Below are 18,071 nucleotides of genomic sequence, written 5' to 3'. Positions count from 1 at the left end.
AAATCGAAGAAGCAACATACGATTTCGAGATCATCAGTAGAAGTTGAATATAGATCAATGACATTTACAATTTGTGAAATAATATGGATTCGGTCATTACTTAAGAATCTACATCAATTACATACACAGTTAGCTTTATTATTTTGTGATAACCAAGCTGCTCTTCATATAGCAGCTAATCTAGTTCATCATGAACAGACCAAATATATAGAGCTGAATTGTCATTTGGTGCGTAAGAAAATAGAAGAAGGATCACTGACTGTTCTACATATTGCTTCTGCTCATCAAATTGCAGATTTGATGACTAAGCCTCTTGGTTCCAAACCATTTGATACTTTGTTGTCCAAGATGAATGTGCATGATATATTCATATCATCTTGAGGGGGACTATTATAGATTGATATAATGAAATGTAGATTTTAGAATAAACACATGTAATGTTTTCATTGGCTTACATAGATAGTTAGTTATTATAGTTACTTTTACACGTTTGTATTATAGGTTATAAATACAAACTTATTCTTCTGTAATACAACTCACTTAATGAGAATACATTTTTTCAACTTCATCTCTCTCATATCAGACTTCTCTTCTCCTCCCTCTTTGATTACTCTGTTTCAGCATAGCCAAACTTGTAGCTATCCCGAGGTTCGTTCATTGTTGTGAGAAACATAGAGCTGTAGATCTTGTATTTCGTAAGGAACTTGAAGCAGATATTGATTGTTAACTCTCTCATTCTCTAGTTCTTTGAATTCTCTATTTTCATTTACTGCATAAATTCGCAAGCTTTGTGCCTTCAACTTGTTATCTGTGCATGAATCCTGGGAGTGCTTTGGTAAGCTTCATTTTTTTTTTTTTTTTTTTTTTTTTTTTGGTTTACGAAGAGCAAAGAAAATTTCCATCCCATAGAAGCAAATTATTGGCCTGAAACGGTTGTCTGTTTGGTTTATATGAAAAGAAAGAAAAACAGAACTTGGAATTTGAAAAAATTTCTATATATTCTCAAGGAAAGAACATTGCTTTTTTGTGGTTTTCATTTTTTGAGGCTCAAATAAAGTCCTTCTCATTTTGCTTTGTGATCTATTTTGTTTCTCATAACTTGTTTCTTATATTCATTTACCTCTTCTTTTCTTGCATCCTTTTTTGTCCTTTGCATTTCTATTATTTTTTTTTTAGTGCTTATGCAGCAAAAAACCATGCAAGTTTTAGCTAGTCTTTACTACATTGAAGCATTTTGTATCAGTATTTCGAAGATTGAATACACAAGGAAATGTGCTTACTTTTTGATGTGTTGGTTTGCAGAGTTGATTTGCTTGGTGAGATTCAAAAGATTTTAGGAGATGAATAGTTCGAAGACATAGAATCGAAAATCTAAAATTTTCTAAATTGATTAGTATAGATTGGTTCTATAGTGAGAGGAGTGGTGGAAATAATGGCTATCAGATTGTGTTCTATCATCTCAAGGTTGCAAATGGAGGAGAGAACGAGAATCGAAAAGGAGAAGAGAAGAGAATTGAGGAGAATGGAGGAAAGAGAACAGATACGGAAAAGAAAAGAGAAGGAATATACCGTCAAACCATTTTATTTAACATCCAGGTAGATGGTTGGTGCGCAATTTTCGTCCTCCAAATCAACTGCATTCAAATTAATTCTAAAAAGACCACTAGAAGTGTATTGTTGCACAATTCACCTAAATTGATTCTAAATCATGAGTTTGGAAAAAAACTTTAAAAAATCTAGATTCACACATTTTTAACTCCAATAATGCAGTCAATAATAAAATTTGTCTTTTTGTTGTTCGCATTCTTGAATGAATTATCTTGATTTTTTCTGAAGGTCTTTATTTTATTTATTTTCCTTTTTTTTTTTTTAGCTTAATAAGTTCTTCCGCTTCGACGAAGTTCCGATTTGCCGAAAAAGAAAAGAAAGAAAAGAAATGAAATGAAAAGAGGAAAAGTAAAAGGAGAAACGAAGGGATAGAAGACGACAATCTTATAGTTTGAGGAGTCCAGATAAAAACGCGCCAAATCAACAAACCCTCCCAGTTCCATACTAAATTTGCCCTCACTTCCACCATCGCCATCACCTGTTACAAATTTACAATGGGCAAGCAAAAACAGCAAGTAATATCCCGCTTCTTCGCTCCCAAATCCAAAATCCCATCGAGTCCTGCTCCTCCTTCGTCTTCTTCTTCAACCCCCCCTCCAAAAATCTCAGCCACAGTCACTTTCTCTCCCTCCAAACGCCGCCGTACCTCCCGACTCTCCTCCCCAAATTCCAAACCCTCAAAGCTCCCCAAACTCTCCCCCCACACCCACAATGCCATCCCCCCTCTCCCGAACCCCTCCCTCCACGAAAAATTCCTCCACCGACTACTAGAACCTTCCACAACATCTTCAGAACTGTCATCTCAAAACCCGAAACCAAACCCGACCAAATACACCCCCTTAGAACTACAAGTCGTGGACCTTAAAAATAAATACCCTGATGTTCTTTTGATGGTGGAAGTTGGTTACAAGTTCCGGTTTTTTGGTGAGGATGCCGAAATTGCGGCAAGGGAGTTGGGGATATATGCCCATTTGGATCATAGCTTTATGACGGCGAGCGTGCCTACTTTTCGATTAAATGTCCATGTGAGGAGGCTTGTGAGTGCTGGGTATAAGGTTGGTGTGGTGAAGCAGACCGAGACCGCTGCAATTAAGGCGCACGGGGAGAACCGGCTGGGCCCCTTTTGCCGGGGGTTATCGGCATTGTACACTAAGGCGACGCTAGAGGCAGCCGAGGATATGGGGGGAGGGGAGGAGGGGTGGGGGGGAGAGAGTAATTATTTGGTTTGTGTGATGGAGAAGGGTGTGCTAGAAAAGAATTTGGAGTGTGGAGTGGAGAGTGGGTTTGACGTGACAATCGGGATGGTTGCGGTGGAGATATCTACGGGAGACGTTGTTTATGCGGAGTTCAACGATAATTTTATGAGGTATGCGCTTGAGGCTGTGGTTTTAAGCTTGTCACCTGCAGAGTTGCTTCTTGGGAAGCCTCTCTCTCAGCAAACGGAGAAGGTAGCTTCGTGGTTACGATGATAAAGTTTTAAGCAATGGAAAAAATGACATTTTTTCTTCTTCTCATGTCTGAGAAATATAAGGTGCTAAATTTGTGCTGATGTTAGTTGGGGGCTTCACTCCTCTTGTCGGTTTCTATTTTGAGTTTACATCATTTTTTTTTATCTATAGATAAGGTGACTTTGTAATTTTGTTAATTAGTAGGTGATAGAATTTAAAATGCAATAACAATTGAAAGGGAAAAGAGAAAAAATAGAGAGAGGATGAGATAAAGAACTTTGAGGTCTTGCATCTTTGTTATTCTTAAATTGAATTTGCATCATAGATTACTTCTATTTATTGGAGAATTGGGGATAATTCAAAGATGGAGATGATACAAATAAATTTTTAAGATATATAATCGAACCATTCCTGAGATGATAACAAAACCTAAGATTTGAAATTCTTCAAATTATGCTCTAATATAGGCTTATTTATCTTTTGATGTGTGATTTTCCTGGCCTCTAAGTTGGACTTGCCTAATATAATGGGACTTATTGTAATTAGTTGTTACTTGCTTATGCTGGACCCTCTTCAAATGTTCGTGTGGAGCATGCCTCAGGAGAATGCTTCATAGATGGAGGTGCACTTGCTGAAGTGATGTCTTTATACGAGAACACGAGTGAAGATAATTTAGTAGATCATCCATATCATGCAAAACAAAGCACGAAGGTCACAGAGCAGGGAAACCATCGCCTGACAATTGAGGTATTGTATCTTTTAGTATTTTTTTTCTTGACGGAACAAACTGTATGGAACCTTTGGTATTCTCCTTGCACTCTTTTAGAGATAACTGCTCTTTCAGCAGATCCTGTAATAGTTGAGTGACGTCCTGATTACTTATCCTCATTGAGTTAGTTAAATTATGAGTGGTATAATTGCTGCAAAACTTTCTAAATTTCATCCCCTTTTACTAAAAATTATGATTAAATCTTTATTTCTGCCTAATTAAGGTTATTGTTTATAATCAGATGCTAACTTGCTGAATTTTTTAGTTCTGTACTTATCTCTCTCTTGCATTTTTATTTTTAATCATTTTTCATTCTTTTACACTTTACTATTTTGGTTTTGAAGGGGATTATGAACATGCCAGATTTGGCTGTCCAAGCATTGGCCTTAACCATTCGGCATCTAAAGCAATTTGGTTTTGAGAGAATCTTGTGCCTGGGAGCTTCATTTAGGCCCTTCTCAAGCAAAATGGAGATGACCTTCTCAGCCAATGCACTTCAACAATTGGAGGTAATTGCCTATTTTTGTTATGCTGAAGGTTCTCACCTTGGGGGTTTCTAATAACACTAGTATCTTGTGCTGAGCTAGCATCATGTCTGGCTCCTCTACCACCAAGGGACTTCAAAACGGTTAATCTTAGGATGAGGGCCAGTGGTGAATCATCTCAACTTCAGGAGTGAATCAGGCTCATTGACTCTGATGCTGAACCAACATACTTGGTGTTTTTATAACTTGATTGTCATCCATTATCACTCTCATAGCCCACATGGGTGGGCTGGCAGCCGGAATCCGGTGTTATCTTTCCAATGTAGGAGGGCTTAAACGTTTTTTACTTAGACCTAGTTGGAAGAATAAGGAACTTCCTGTACAAATATCATCAGGAATTTGTGAGCACTCCCAAAGAATGTTATATAATATATACAATGGGTTGTTTGGAGGCTTGAACAACTTCTTTTAATTTGATATTTCTTTAATGATTTTTTCAAACATGTTGGGATGTGGTGAGGGAAGATTTAATGAGAGTTTTCCATGAATTATTTTCGGTTGGGAAGTTTGAGAAAAGCTGTAACACCATATTTATATTTATCACACTTAATCCTAAGAAGATTGGGCCATCGGAGGTGAAAGATTACTGGCCCATTAGTCTTGTGAATGAGGTGTATAAGATCATATCGAATGTGCTCACAAATCGCCAAGGGGAGGCCCTGGGGAGGTTCATTACAAAACCCAAAATGCATTTGTGAAGGGTAGACAAATTCTGGATTCAATTCTCATTGCCAATGAATGTCTAGACAGAAGACTAAAATCTGGACAATCGAGGATCCTATGCAAATTAGATATGGAAAAGGCGTATGATCATGTTAATTGGGAGTTCCTACTCTATTTGCTTGGGAGGTGTGGGTTTGGGGAGAAATGGTGCTCGTGAATTAGATGGTGTATCTCAACGGCGAAGTTTTCAGTCTTGGTAAATGACAACCCAAATGGTTTCTTTAACAGCTCCCGAGGTCTAAGATAAGGAGATCCTTTGTCCCCGCTCCTATTTGTCATTGTTATGGAGGCGTTTAGTATAATGATTTTCGCCTTGGTGAACAATGGATTTATTGATGGCTTCTCGGTTGGTAATCTTACTAGGGGCTCCATTAATATATCTCACTTATTGTTTGCAGATGATACATTGATCTTTTGTGAGACAGAACAAAACCAAATTCAAGCATTGAAGGCATTATTACTTTGTTTTGAAGCGGCATCAGGGTTGAAAGTGAATTTTGATAAATTAGAGTTGATGCCAGTAGGTAATGTTTGCAATATTCGGCAATTGGCTAATACTCTTGGATGTAAGCTTTCCTCTCTTCCCATGAATAACCTTGGTCTTCCCTTGGGGGTAGGCGCAAGGTCTATATCGATTTAGGATACAGTGATTGAGAAGATTGAACGCAGATTGGTAGGTTGGAAAAGATTGTATATTTCGAAAGGTGGCAGGATCACTCTAATCAAAAGTATTCTTTCTAATTTGCCAACGTATTTTTTATCTGTATTCCCAATCCCAACAAGTGTGGCGAACCGCATCAAGAAACTTTGTCATGATTTTTTGTGGAGTGGGTTAGGAGGCGAATTCAAGTTTCATTTAGTCAAGTGGAATAAGGTATGCTCTCCAGTCTCCATCAGTGGGTTGGGTATTAGAAAGTTGAAGATTGCTTACTTGGGAAGTGGATGTGGAGATACAACATGGAACCGGATGCCTTATGGAAGTCGGTGATTGAACTTTAATATGGAGGTATGTTGGGGGGTGGGGCACTACAGAAGTTCACGGGGCTTATGGAGTAGGAATTTAGAAACACATATTAGAGGAGGGTGGGGTATATTTGCTAGGCACACTCAGTTGGTATTGGGTTTTGGGTCTAGAATAAAATTTTGGCCTGACCGGTGGTGTGAAGATCATGCTCTAAAGGGTTCTTTCCCTTCAGTTTTTAGAATTGCATGTGAGAAAGATGCATCAGTGGCTGATTGTATGGAGTTCTTTGAGGACCTAGTCCGATGGAACATGAATTTCATTAGTGCGGCCCAAGATTTGGAAGTTGGCAGCATTGAGGAGTTTTTTGGTCTTCTATACACCATGATACCGAGAACACAAGGCGCTGACACGATGTGGGGGTTACCCACCGTTAATGGTATATTCTCGGTCTGTTCTTTTTATAAGACTCTTACACAACCATAGAACACTGAGTTCCCATGGAGAAGGATTTGGCGAAATAAGGCGTCTCCCAAAGCGGCATTTTTTGTATGGGCAGCAACATTGAGTAAGATCTTGACATTGGACAACTTACAGAAACAAAGGGTGATCATAGTAGAGTGGTGTTGCATGTGTAGGAAAAATGGTGAAACTGTGGATCCTTTGCTATTGCATTGTGAGGTTGTTAGAACGTTATGGAATGAAGTGTCTAGCAGGTTAGATCTTGCTTGGGTGATGCCTGCCATAGTGATTGAGCTCATGGCCAGTTGGACCAATCTATGAGGTCTCGCACAAATCTCAGCAGTGTGGAAAATGGTTGCGATATGTTTTCTGTGGTGCCTATGGAAGGAGTTAAATGACCGGACATTTGAAGACAATGAGCGTTCATTAGAAGAACTTAGATTATTTTTTGTCAACACTCTTTTTTCTGTGGGCCACAGCTGTAGATTTTCGTGGCCTCAATTTTCATGAATTTCTAGTTTCTATTTTCTCTTCCTAAATAAGTGTTACCTTTTGTATACCATCTTGTATACTTGGGCTATGCCTATTCATATCAATATAATCGTTTACTTATAAAAAAAAATATTTCCTTATTAGTAATATTCCATTTCAATAAGACTAAATTGCTGTGTCCATTGTACTGATTAAAAACAAATATTATGTCCATTCTCTTTAGGTTTTGAAGAACAGCACCGATGGATCCGAGTCCGGCTCCTTGCTGCAGTTCATGAATCATACTCTTACTATCTATGGGTCAAGACTTCTTAGGCACTGGGTATGTGGTGGTCCGGTGGATGTGGATTTTGATGGATTTTGCTTGCAATTTTATCTCTTTCTTTCTCCAGTATTTGATTAGGTTCCATTGCATGACACAGGTAGCGCACCCTTTATGTGATAGAAACATGATTTCTGCTCGTCTTGATGCTGTTTCTGAGATTGCAGAATCGATGGGGTCTTCTAGGGCTTCGCAAAATATTCAAGGGTTAGATGGGGAAAATTCTGATACCACAGTTGTACAACCTGAGTTTACTTATCTACTTTCTTCAGTTTTGACAATGTTGGGGAGGTCACCCGATATTCAACGTGGTATAACAAGAGTCTTCCACCGGACTGCCACCCCGTCCGAGGTGATGAATGACTCATTCTTTGTCCTGCTAATTGTCCTGCTAATGTGTATTGCTATGCTTATATAGGTCATTCATATGTTGCCTTTCCAGTCAATGCTACTAATTTTTATGCCTTGGAAGTGTATTTATTACATTGTGTGGCATGCTGACAGTTTTTACACGATTGGATGTTACAGTTCATTGCAGTCATCCAAGCTATTCTATGTGCTGGAAAACAACTTCAGAAAATTCACCTTGAAGAAGAGGATAACGTCAAAAATATGCGAGCCAATACTGTGTACTCCAAGCTGTTGAAAAAGTTGATTTTGACTGCTTCATCATCCATTGTAATTGGCAGTGCTGTGAAATTGTTGTCTACCCTTAACAAAGAAGCAGCTGATCAAAGAGATCTAAAAAATTTAATTAGCACTTCTAATGGTCAATTTCCTGAGGTTTGTACTATGTATAAGGGGTTTCATCAGCTGAAAGTGGCGGGTCCCCCTCCCACCCGGCCTTCTCTGTGTATGTGTGTGCTTCATCTTGCCTTTTTTAACTATGCTCTCTGAGCCCTCTTGGTATGATTCTTTATCCATAGGTTTCTAGAGCCCAAAAAGAGGTTCATATGGCACAGGAGAAATTGGATTCTCTGATTGATTTGTATCGCAAGCAGCTTGGAATGCGCAAATTGGAATTCATGAATGTGTCTGGAACAACACATTTAATAGAGGTAGTTGAGTTTGAAATTCAGATGGACTTTTTTCTTGGTTATTTGAGATTCCTGTGCAAGTTGTAAACATTTTTTTAAAATTCAAGATTCCACCTGTCTTGTTGCTTCATAGTTAACTTTGTACTTCAAGTGCAATTTTCTTTTTCTCCACGTACTTTACAGTGCTGTCTTTGAATCAAGTGTTTGAGTTGCTGTCTCCAAGATAGATTCTGGTAAATGACTAGGTATTTATGTGTTCTAATATTGTGGCATTTTTAGTGTATTTACCATGCAGTCCTGTTTTTTCCATTTCTTTTTCTTTTTGAAGTTGGTGAGGGGAGGGGCAGTTGGTAAGGTTCAATTAACTGATGGTCTATGTTTCTGTTATTGTTTAACCTAATAATGAGTAAACAAGTTATTTAAAAAAAAAATAGATCTCTTTTGGTTGGTGGTGTTGGTGTGTTTATTTGTTTGGCTATTCAGTGTTATTGACCATGTTCGCTTTGTCTTCCTGTTTCAATGATTGGCGTGACCTTACTTTTGGTTATTTTCCTCAAAAAATATATTTTGATATTCAAATAATATATATATATATATATTTATGATAAGTAAGAATAGGATATCCCAATTGGAATAATAATAATTATTATTATTCCAATTATATCTGCAACGTTCATTTGTATACCTAACTTAGAATAGCTTTGTTGCAGTTGCCCGTAGATGTGAAGGTACCCTTGAATTGGGTTAAGGTAAATAGTACCAAAAAAACAATACGCTATCACCCACTGGAAGTGTTGACTGCTTTAGACCAGTTATTGCTGGCAAATGAGAAGCTGACAGTTGCCTGCCGAGCTGCTTGGGATAGCTTTCTAAGGGAATTTGGTAAATATTATGCTGACTTTCAAGCTGCTGTTCAAGCGCTGGCTACTTTGGATTGTCTGCATTCCCTTGCCATTCTTTCCAGAAATAAGGTGAGAGTTAATTACCCCTTCTGACCCTAAATAATACCACTCATATCCCTTTTGGGAAGTTCCAGAAGTATTCTACTGTAACAATGTTGAAAAATAAGTTTTGCACTTTCCACAGTAACTGTTTTCCATTTATTACATTTACTATGATGTACTCCCACAATAAGCAGTTGCTGTTCTTTTTTTCCTAGTAAACTGGGGGATTGCGATCCCCTGATGTCTCACAAGGTCCCATACTTGGGGGCAGTGGAGGTACCAATTGGCCCAAGGGCCATTGGCAAAAGCATTTATTGTTACTTTCTTAGAATTTGTGCTTTTTGTCCAGGTGAAAACTAATTTGTGGCAAGAGTAAAATTTCCACTATATCTGCGACTTTAACTTGATGCTATATTTTCCTCTTGATTAATCTGCTGCAGAATTATGTTCGTCCAGTTTTTGTCTATGAAGATGAACCTGTTCAAGTACACATCTCTTCTGGTCGTCATCCAGTATGTGTTCAAAATTTATTAAATTTTTTTTACCTCGGTGAGGGATCTTATTGAGTCTAATTTAACTGATATTATTATGTAACTGTCAATATATTGCTTTTCAATCAAGGGATTTAGTCCTTGAACTACATACTCTTATGAATTCAGAAACCTATTTCAATTTGTTTGCTGAGAGGCTCTTCTATCTAATCTCAGGGCTTTGGCTATTATTGGGTGCAACCGTAATGTTTTTGTGTGGAGTTTATTTCTATATCATTTATGACTAAATTTATGGTTAGTTAATAAAAGAATGCATGGCATGGCTCAGGAAAAAAAAAAAAAAAAAAAAAGGAAGAAGCAAAATTCTTACTGTGAAAATTATATATGTTATAGATGAGTTAGAGTTGAAACACTGATAGAAAGTTTCAAATATATGATCTATATTTTGGAATCCCTATTCTTAGGTTTGGAACACTTCATATTCTTTCTTGAACAACACTTAAATCCTTTTTCCATTCAATATAGTACAATTGGTAATTGAAAAATGCCATGCAACTCCACAAACAGGTTATAGAAAGAATATAAGTATAGCAATTCTTCTTGTGCATTGTGTGGGTGCACAAATAGTTTATAAGTAGTATTAGGGATGCTGTATTACATAGATCATGTTTCTTTCCTAGCATAGAGATTAAGTGCTTGTGTGTATTTAAACTTAAAGAAATTTTGATAGTACTTGCCATAGTTATCATTTTTTCCTAAGGGAAAGCAGCTTCTGAAGATGAGGGGGCAGAGCACGGTGACTCTTCCATATAAGTTGATAGGGTCAAGTTGACGTTCTGGAAAGCTATGTTGCAATTTCTACATAATTCTTAACATGTCCAGACTCTCTCTCTCTCTCTCTCTCTAGGCTGGTAGAGACACTGTGAACTGTGACCTATTCTTTGTTGGAGAAGTGGTTTCCAAGTTTCTGCCTACACCCTCTGGGTCACAAGCTGAACTGGCATGCTGATCTGTCATTTGGGGAGAAAGGACTGGGGTGGGGCCCCTGAGGGTGGATTATGTTGGTGGTTCTAGTTAGTAGTTTATGTTGACATAGCTTGTAACCTTTAGTAAATAATTTAAGGAATTCACTTTCTTTCATCAAGTATAGCTGAGACACTTTAATTTGTTCAAGTTCTTGGATAAATCATATTTCATCAATAATGTTTATTAAATTGCAAAAAAGAAGATGACATGATACTAGCGTGAGTTTGTAATACTGATATGTTTAGGAAAGGCCATTTTCCCGTTAGTCATTATGGCCTCCTGTTTACTGCTTGCCACTTTTGACCAGGTTTTGGAAACTATGTTACAAGACAATTTTGTTCCAAATGACACGAATTTGAATGCAGACGGTGAGTATTGTCAGATTGTTACTGGACCCAACATGGGTGGAAAGAGTTGCTACATTCGCCAAGTTGCTCTCATTGCCATCATGGCTCAGGTAAGTTCAAATCTCCCAACTACTCTCTATTGTTTATGATCTAGGGCATTAACTGTATCAATAGGAACCATGCGCAACATTTTCAAATCAGTTTCATTCTTTAAAAATTGGCCGGTCCTCTTGTTTTCTCCATCCTGTCTACAGAGTTACACTTTTATGTAGAAATTTTCTCTTCAGACACAAGTTTCAGTTTCATTGTAGCTTTTGGATTGTTGGAGTCGTGCTATATGCCTTACATAATATAAACTTCATCGTTAGTAAGAAGACCCAGTATTCATCCTTGGAAAAATGCAATTGATTAGGGTTCTTGAATATTAACCAGAGTTCTTCTTTTTGCTTTTTTTGTTCATCTTAGTATTTATTTGCATTATAATCTGTGATGGATCTAGTATGTTTCTCTTCAGCTGGTGCTGATTGTTGAATACCTTTTGTAGTGTCCAAAATTTCCCTCTTACGGTTTTTGTTTGACAAGATGGATCTCTTACAGAATTTGCTGTACTGGAATTTTCTATGGTTCTTTAGGTTGGTTCCTTTGTACCAGCATCATCGGCAAAACTCCATGTGCTAGATGGTATCTACACCCGAATGGGTGCTTCTGACAGTATCCAACAAGGGAGAAGCACCTTTCTAGAAGAGTTAAGTGAGGCTTCAAATATACTCCACAATTGCACAGCACGTTCATTGGTTATCATTGATGAACTCGGGAGAGGCACAAGCACACATGATGGTGTAGCTATTGCTTATGCTACATTGCATTATATGCTAGAGCAGAAAAGGTGCATGGTTCTCTTTGTCACCCACTACCCTAAAATTGTGGATATTAGAAATGAATTTCCTGGCTCTGTGGGGGCATACCATGTTTCATATTTGACTTCACATGAAGACATGGATATAGAAAACTCAAAATCTGATCATGAAGATGTGACTTACCTATATAAGCTTGTGACTGGCGTTTCAGAGAGTAGTTTTGGTTTTAAGGTTGCACAGCTTGCACAGGTAACTTGAAATCTCCTGTCTCTCCCTCTCTCCTTGCAGTTATGTGCTGTGATTCATATTATAAATTTGCCTCTTTGTGACAATCTTTATGAAGTGGATTTCTACTGAAAAAGAGTAAATCACATATACATGGCAAATGACAAGCTTACCTTAAATTTTGGTTTTAGCGGAAATTTAAAGAAAGAGGGAAGGGAGAAGTGGGAAAAAGGGAAATTTAAAAAGTTGGGAAGGGAAATTAATATCTTGGGTAAGTAGATATTCTGTTTTTACTCTAGGAGGATGAGCCTCTTTTGCAGGTGCTTTTATATTGGTGTGTTGTCACCGAAGCTTCACATTTAGTACATGTTTTGACTATTGCTTTTGTTATTTGCAACTCCTACCTTCTGCAGCTACCTTCAACATGTATTAGTCGAGCCATTATCATGGGTTCCAGGTTAGAAGCACTTGTAAACAACAGGGCAGGAAGTAGATTGGGAAAAAAGCATCTCCTTGAGAAACTCCTTATTGATAATGACCCACAAACACAAAAGAAAATGTTGGAAACTCCAGAGTGCTTCCGTCCTGGAGGGACATGGGATTTAGAAGACGTCAATGTTGCATACAAGGGATTCTTTTTTAGCTTGAAAGCAGCAGTATCTGATGATGAAGTTGCAAGAAGCATCCAGCTTTTAAATGCTAGAAGCATTGCAAAGGATCTAGTAAGCAGGTTAGGATGAATTGGATTGGGTTTGCCTCTCTCTCTCTCTCTCTCTCTCTCTCTCTCTCTCTCCCCTTTAGTTTTTTTCTTCGGAGAAACATTTTTTAGGTGGACTATGTTTTTTTGGGTGTCTTGGTTGGTGGTGCTTCTGTAGAACTAATTTTCATGCGGCAATTCAACCCATTCCATTTTGCAGTCGGTGACTCGGTGGGGAGAAGGGTACTGGGGACTAGCATCATATAGGATGCACCTTATCAAATTTATTTTCCAAGTATGGCTAGCAAGCTTGTGCACTTGCACACAGTAGATTATATGAAATTGCATTATGGACTTGCTCTGATATATCCATTTTTAACTATTTTTCAGGGTACAAGGCCATTCCTGAAAGTGTTTTTGAGATGGCATGTCTCATTCTACGGCAAGGAGAGCTAACAGTATAGCAATGGGGGCAGAGTTCACGTGAAATTCTTCAATTTTGTAGGTAATAGTTTTGTGTTAAAAATGTCTTTGGAGATGGCATACATCATTCTACTCCATTTCTGTTGCCTCTTTCCGTCCTCTCTCTCATTCATTTCTATTTCATATCCATGTGAGTTATCATTTGATGTAAATATCACAAGACTCCGATGTAACCCGAAAATGTAATTGGTGAAACTTAAATGTAAATTAGTATATGCAACAGAAAAAAGGGGAATTCCTTCTTCATTTCTCTCATTTTCTTTTTGGGAGGGAAAAAGAAGTTGTAGCATATGTAAATGAGTTAATTCTCTACCCTGAAAGGGAAAGTGACGAATAGCTTGGTCGGTCTATGTCAAGCTCAAGTTTCCTGGCTAAAACTGAAAGCCAAGTGTTTCCTTGACTATCTTGATTATGTTATGAACCCGGTGGCTGAAATTTGGACAAGAGGATGAAACCTAGAACAGAGAAGTGAAGAGGAGAATAAGTGAAGAGATTATGCGCATTGAACTAGAAGTGTGAACTGTGAAGTGCTTAAGTAAGAACTGGAAACGACAACATAAAAAGGGAAGGAAATGTGTGCTGTGGGTCCAGAAGAAAGAAGTCGTGTGCGTGCATTTTGTTTGGAGTTGGGACAGTGTGCGTGCGTTTTATTTTAAGTCTGGACAGTGTGTGTGCGTGCGTGCGTGCATTTTATTTGCAGGGGTGAGCGTTTAATAAGTGTAAAACGCACCATTTGAGTTTAAAGACTTCAAACGGTGTGTTGGGGTTGAAGTATGGAAATGGATACATGTGCGTCTCAAGTCTGTGAGGTAATTTTCAATGGGTCTGTCAGTTTATTTGCAAGTCTAGCAAGGTTAGTTTATCAAATAGTAGAGTTAGTTACATGTCAGAAATGAGGGAATAAAGGGGAAAGAGAGACGAGAGAATAATCTTTTGGGAAGAATATTGTAGTTGTGATCCCATCCAAACAGCCACCAAAATAAGACCCAAACACCCACAAAATTCATATAAACAGCCACCAAATCAAACCCAAACAACCACCAAGATCCCATCCAAACAGCCACCAAAATAATACCCAAACACCCACAAAAAATTCATCCAAACAGACACAAAATCCATGCCTTCTATCCAGAGCATTAACCTGACCATACCATAGACTGCTTTGGCTGAAAACACTCGATCAAAAAACCAACAGCAGCAACAAGTTGATGCCGTACAAGTTCAGATGGACCAAACTAAACTGGAGCTCAATGAGGTTAAGACAGATGTTCAAGAGATTAAGGACATGTTACGAGCCCATTTCGCCCAACAAAACAATCTTCCACCTCCCCCACTTCCACTCCCACACAACTCATTCCAACTGGAATTTGAAAACCAAGACCCAAGAAGATTCAACTCCAGGGGTGTCAAACTAAAATTTCCTTATTTTAAAGGATCTAACCCAGTTGCTTGATTTTTTAAAGCCAACCACTACTTTGATTTCCACCAAACCCCACTACCTCATCGTTGTCGATGGCTTCTTACCACATGGAGGGCGAGGCCCTTGTATGGTTCCAAGAAGCTGAAAATGGTGGATTATTCCGAGATTGGGAGATGTTTTCCAAGGCTTTACTCCTTCGCTTTGGTCCCACGGCGTATGACGATCCAATAGAGGTATTGATGAGGTTGAAACAGTCCGGTACTGTGGCTGCTTATATGAGCCAGTTTGAGGCATTGGCCAATCGCGTGAGAGGTCTTTCCGACTCTCACAAGCTGAGTTGCTTTCTCAGCGGCTTGAAAGATGAGGTTCGCATCCCAACCCGTATTTTAAACCCTGTACATTTAAATGCAGCATATGGGTTAGCAAAAATGCAAGAGGAGTATCATTGTTGTACAAAACAATTCACTAAGTCTACGGGAGAAAAATCAAATGCCATGGGAGGGGGTAATTCCTTTCAAAGCTCTTACTCGGGTGAGACTTATCACAAATGGAAAAACCCAACGCGGGGTACTAAATCTGTTTATTCAACACAAATGAATGAAAAACATCGCAAGGGCTTATGCTACCATTGCGATGAGAAGTGGAACCCTTTGCATAAATGTAGAAGTCCAAAAATCTACTTGTTACAAGGAAGTGAGGATGAGAGTGAAGAGGAGAAGGAGCTGCCTAGTGATGATAATGATGAAAAAACCCAGCAGGAAACACTGTCCAGCAGCAAAGAACAGCCTGAAATATCCTTGGCTGCTATTGCTGGAACCCCCACATAAAAAAACGATGCGTGTAGTTGGAAGTATTTTTGGTGAACAAGTGGTTATATTGTTGGACTTGGGCAGTTCACACAATTTTATCGACACGGTTGTAGTCTCAAGATTAAAGCTGCCAGTGGATTACTCAATTAATTTGAGGGTGGGTGTAGCCAATGGGCAAGGCCTAAGTAGTGAAGGAATCTGTAGAACAACCCATTTAAAGGTCCAAGGTAACTTGCTAAACCCACATCTTCATTTATTGGACCTTACTGGTTGTGACATTGTGATGGGCATCCAATGGTTGGAAATATTGGGTCCTATTACTTGGGATTTTTCGAAAACCCTTATGAATTTTGTGTTGAATGGCAAACCTATAGAATTCAAGGGATTAAAGTTAAACTCATCGGTAGTAGAGGACGATGATAAGTTGCTTAAGGCGACTATGACTACCAGGAAGAGCATTTTACTGCAGATCATGTGTGAGGAGGTAACAAACGAGAAATGTGGAAGTGTGGATGGGCAAATTTTTGATCTGTTAGAAGAGTTTGAGGGGGTATTCAGTGAACCCCAAGGGCTGCCACCACCTCGTACCCATGACTACCATATAGTCCTCAAGGAGGGCACTCAACCAATTTCCAATAGACCTTACCGATACCCATATTACTAGAAAACTAAGATTAAGAAGATTGTGACTGAATTGTTGATTTCAGGGGTGGTTCGGCCTATTTCTAGTCCATTTTCGTCCCCTGTTTTGCTGGTTCGTAAAGTCGATGGTAGTTAGCGGCTTTGTGTGGACTATAGGGCACTCAATAAGGAAACGGTAAAGGCAAAGTTTTCTATTCCAGTTATAGACGAGCTGCTGGATGAGCTCTTTGGGTCGGTGATATTTTCTAAACTCGATTTACGTTTGGGCTATCATCAAGTGAGAGTAGTGCCTAGTGACATCCCCAAAATAGCATTTCGTACTCATGAGGGACATTATGAATTTTTTGTGATGCCTTTTAGCCTTACCAACTCGCCCGCCACATTCCAATGGCTCATGAATGATGTTTTTAAATCTTTTTTGAAGAAATTTGTGCTTGTATTCTTTGATGACATTCTAGTATATAGCAAGTCAATGGAGGAGCATGTGGGTCACCTAAGAGAGGTGTTAAACATGCTGAAACAACACTGCATGTTTGCCAAAAAATCCAAGTGTCGGTTTGCGGTTAATGAAGTTGACTATTTGGGCCACATTATTAATGATAAAGGAGTGATGGGAGATCCCTCGAAGGTTGTTTCTATGGTAGAGTGGCCCGAGCCTAAGAATGTGAAGGCCTTACGAGGATTTCTTGGGCTCACGGGATATTACCAGAAATTTATCCAGAATTATGATCTCATCGCTGCTCCACTTACCTCATTACTCAAGAAAAACGATTTTTCTTGGAACCCGGAGGCTAGCAAGGCTTTTACAGCCTTAAAACAGGCCATGTCCCACCCACCAATCCTTAAACTCCCTAATTTTAGCAAGCCATTTGTAATTGAGTGTGATGCAAGCGGAAATGGAATAGGGCAGTGTTAATGCAGTTGGGGTAGCCCATTTATTTCCTGAGTCAGGCCCTTAAGGGCAAGGCCTGGCTACTTTCGACGTACGAAAAGGAATTATTAGCTCTTGTGACAGCAAGACAAAAGTGGAGGCCCTACCTCTTTGAGCAGCCTTTTATCATAAAAACTGACCAACAAGTCCTTAAGTTCTTGCTAGAACAACGCGTGGGAACTGAGACGCAACAGAAATGGATTACAAAACTAATAGGTTATGACTTTTCTATTGAGTACAAAAGGGGTAAGGAAAATAGGGTGGCGGATGCCCTTTCAAGAAGGGAGGGGGAAGACCAAGAGGCTATTTGCTCAGCTATGATTTCATTTCCTACGCCTCTTTGGATTGAGGAGTTGAAGAAAAGCTACCTAGATTCTATGGAGTTAGTCGAGTTACTTAAAAACCTGCACCAAATCCAGAACATTCCTAAAGGGTTTTCCTTACAACAAGGGTTGATTGTTAAGAAAGGAAGGTTGGTTTTGAACCCGGATTCAAATTTTAAGCTAAAAGTTCTGCAGTACATTCACAACAACCCCCAGGCAGGTCACTCCGGGTATTTAAAAACATACCACAGGGCCAAACGTGATTTTTATTGGAAATGGATGAAGAGGGACGTCAAACAGCTGGTGAGAGAATGTGAGACCTGTTAAGCTGTTAAATATGAAACAACTTGTCCAACAGGGTTGTTGTAACCCTTACCCATTCCCAATCAACCCGGGACCGACATATCACTTGATTTTATTGATGGTTTGCCTAATTCTAAGGGATTCAATGTTATTTTTGTTATAGTGAACCGTTTTTCGAAGTATGACCATTTTATAGCTTTGTCTCA

At 38.8% G+C, this 18,071-nt stretch overlaps 2 protein-coding genes across 3 annotated transcripts; both read left to right on the top strand.

Annotated features, from left to right (window-relative positions):
- The first annotated feature begins 1,936 nt into the window (after positions 1-1,936).
- LOC108998607 (DNA mismatch repair protein MSH3) lies at positions 1,937-13,728 on the top strand. Of its 2 annotated transcripts, XR_001997361.2 has the most exons (14): positions 1,937-3,056; positions 3,603-3,803; positions 4,170-4,334; positions 7,232-7,330; positions 7,431-7,682; positions 7,859-8,113; positions 8,257-8,388; positions 9,078-9,338; positions 9,752-9,823; positions 11,136-11,285; positions 11,808-12,281; positions 12,671-12,987; positions 13,175-13,249; positions 13,345-13,728. XR_001997361.2 is itself a non-coding variant. In XM_018975200.2 (13 exons), exons 1-13 carry the CDS (start codon positions 2,103-2,105, stop codon positions 13,361-13,363), a joined length of 3,351 nt encoding a protein of 1,116 aa, XP_018830745.1. In that variant the 5' UTR covers positions 1,937-2,102; the 3' UTR covers positions 13,364-13,728. The 2 variants fall into 2 exon arrangements, 1 of the variants encoding a protein (XP_018830745.1); XM_018975200.2 differs by lacking the exon at positions 13,175-13,249.
- A 3,052-nt stretch (positions 13,729-16,780) lies between these two features.
- LOC108998525 (uncharacterized mitochondrial protein AtMg00860-like) lies at positions 16,781-17,224 on the top strand. Its single transcript, XM_018975093.1, has one exon. It carries the CDS (start codon positions 16,781-16,783, stop codon positions 17,222-17,224), a length of 444 nt encoding a protein of 147 aa, XP_018830638.1.
- Positions 17,225-18,071: the final 847 nt, after the last annotated feature.

The sequence above is a fragment of the Juglans regia genome, chromosome 1 (genome assembly GCF_001411555.2).
Source record: "Juglans regia cultivar Chandler chromosome 1, Walnut 2.0, whole genome shotgun sequence".
NCBI lineage: Eukaryota > Viridiplantae > Streptophyta > Magnoliopsida > Fagales > Juglandaceae > Juglans > Juglans regia.
The sequence above is the reverse complement of the archived record's forward strand: the minus strand, read 5'-3'. Positions and strand labels throughout refer to the sequence as shown.

Bases quoted from the DNA above. Each gene is read 5' to 3' on its own strand.
- LOC108998525 (XM_018975093.1), top strand. From the start codon at position 16,781: ATGGAGGAGCATGTGGGTCACCTAAGAGAGGTGTTAAACATGCTGAAA.
- LOC108998607 (XM_018975200.2), top strand. From the start codon at position 2,103: ATGGGCAAGCAAAAACAGCAAGTAATATCCCGCTTCTTCGCTCCCAAA. The intron at 8,389-9,077 runs GTAGTTGAGTTT...GCTTTGTTGCAG, and splicing joins GAACAACACATTTAATAGAG to TTGCCCGTAGATGTGAAGGT. The intron at 11,286-11,807 runs GTAAGTTCAAAT...ATGGTTCTTTAG, and splicing joins TCATTGCCATCATGGCTCAG to GTTGGTTCCTTTGTACCAGC.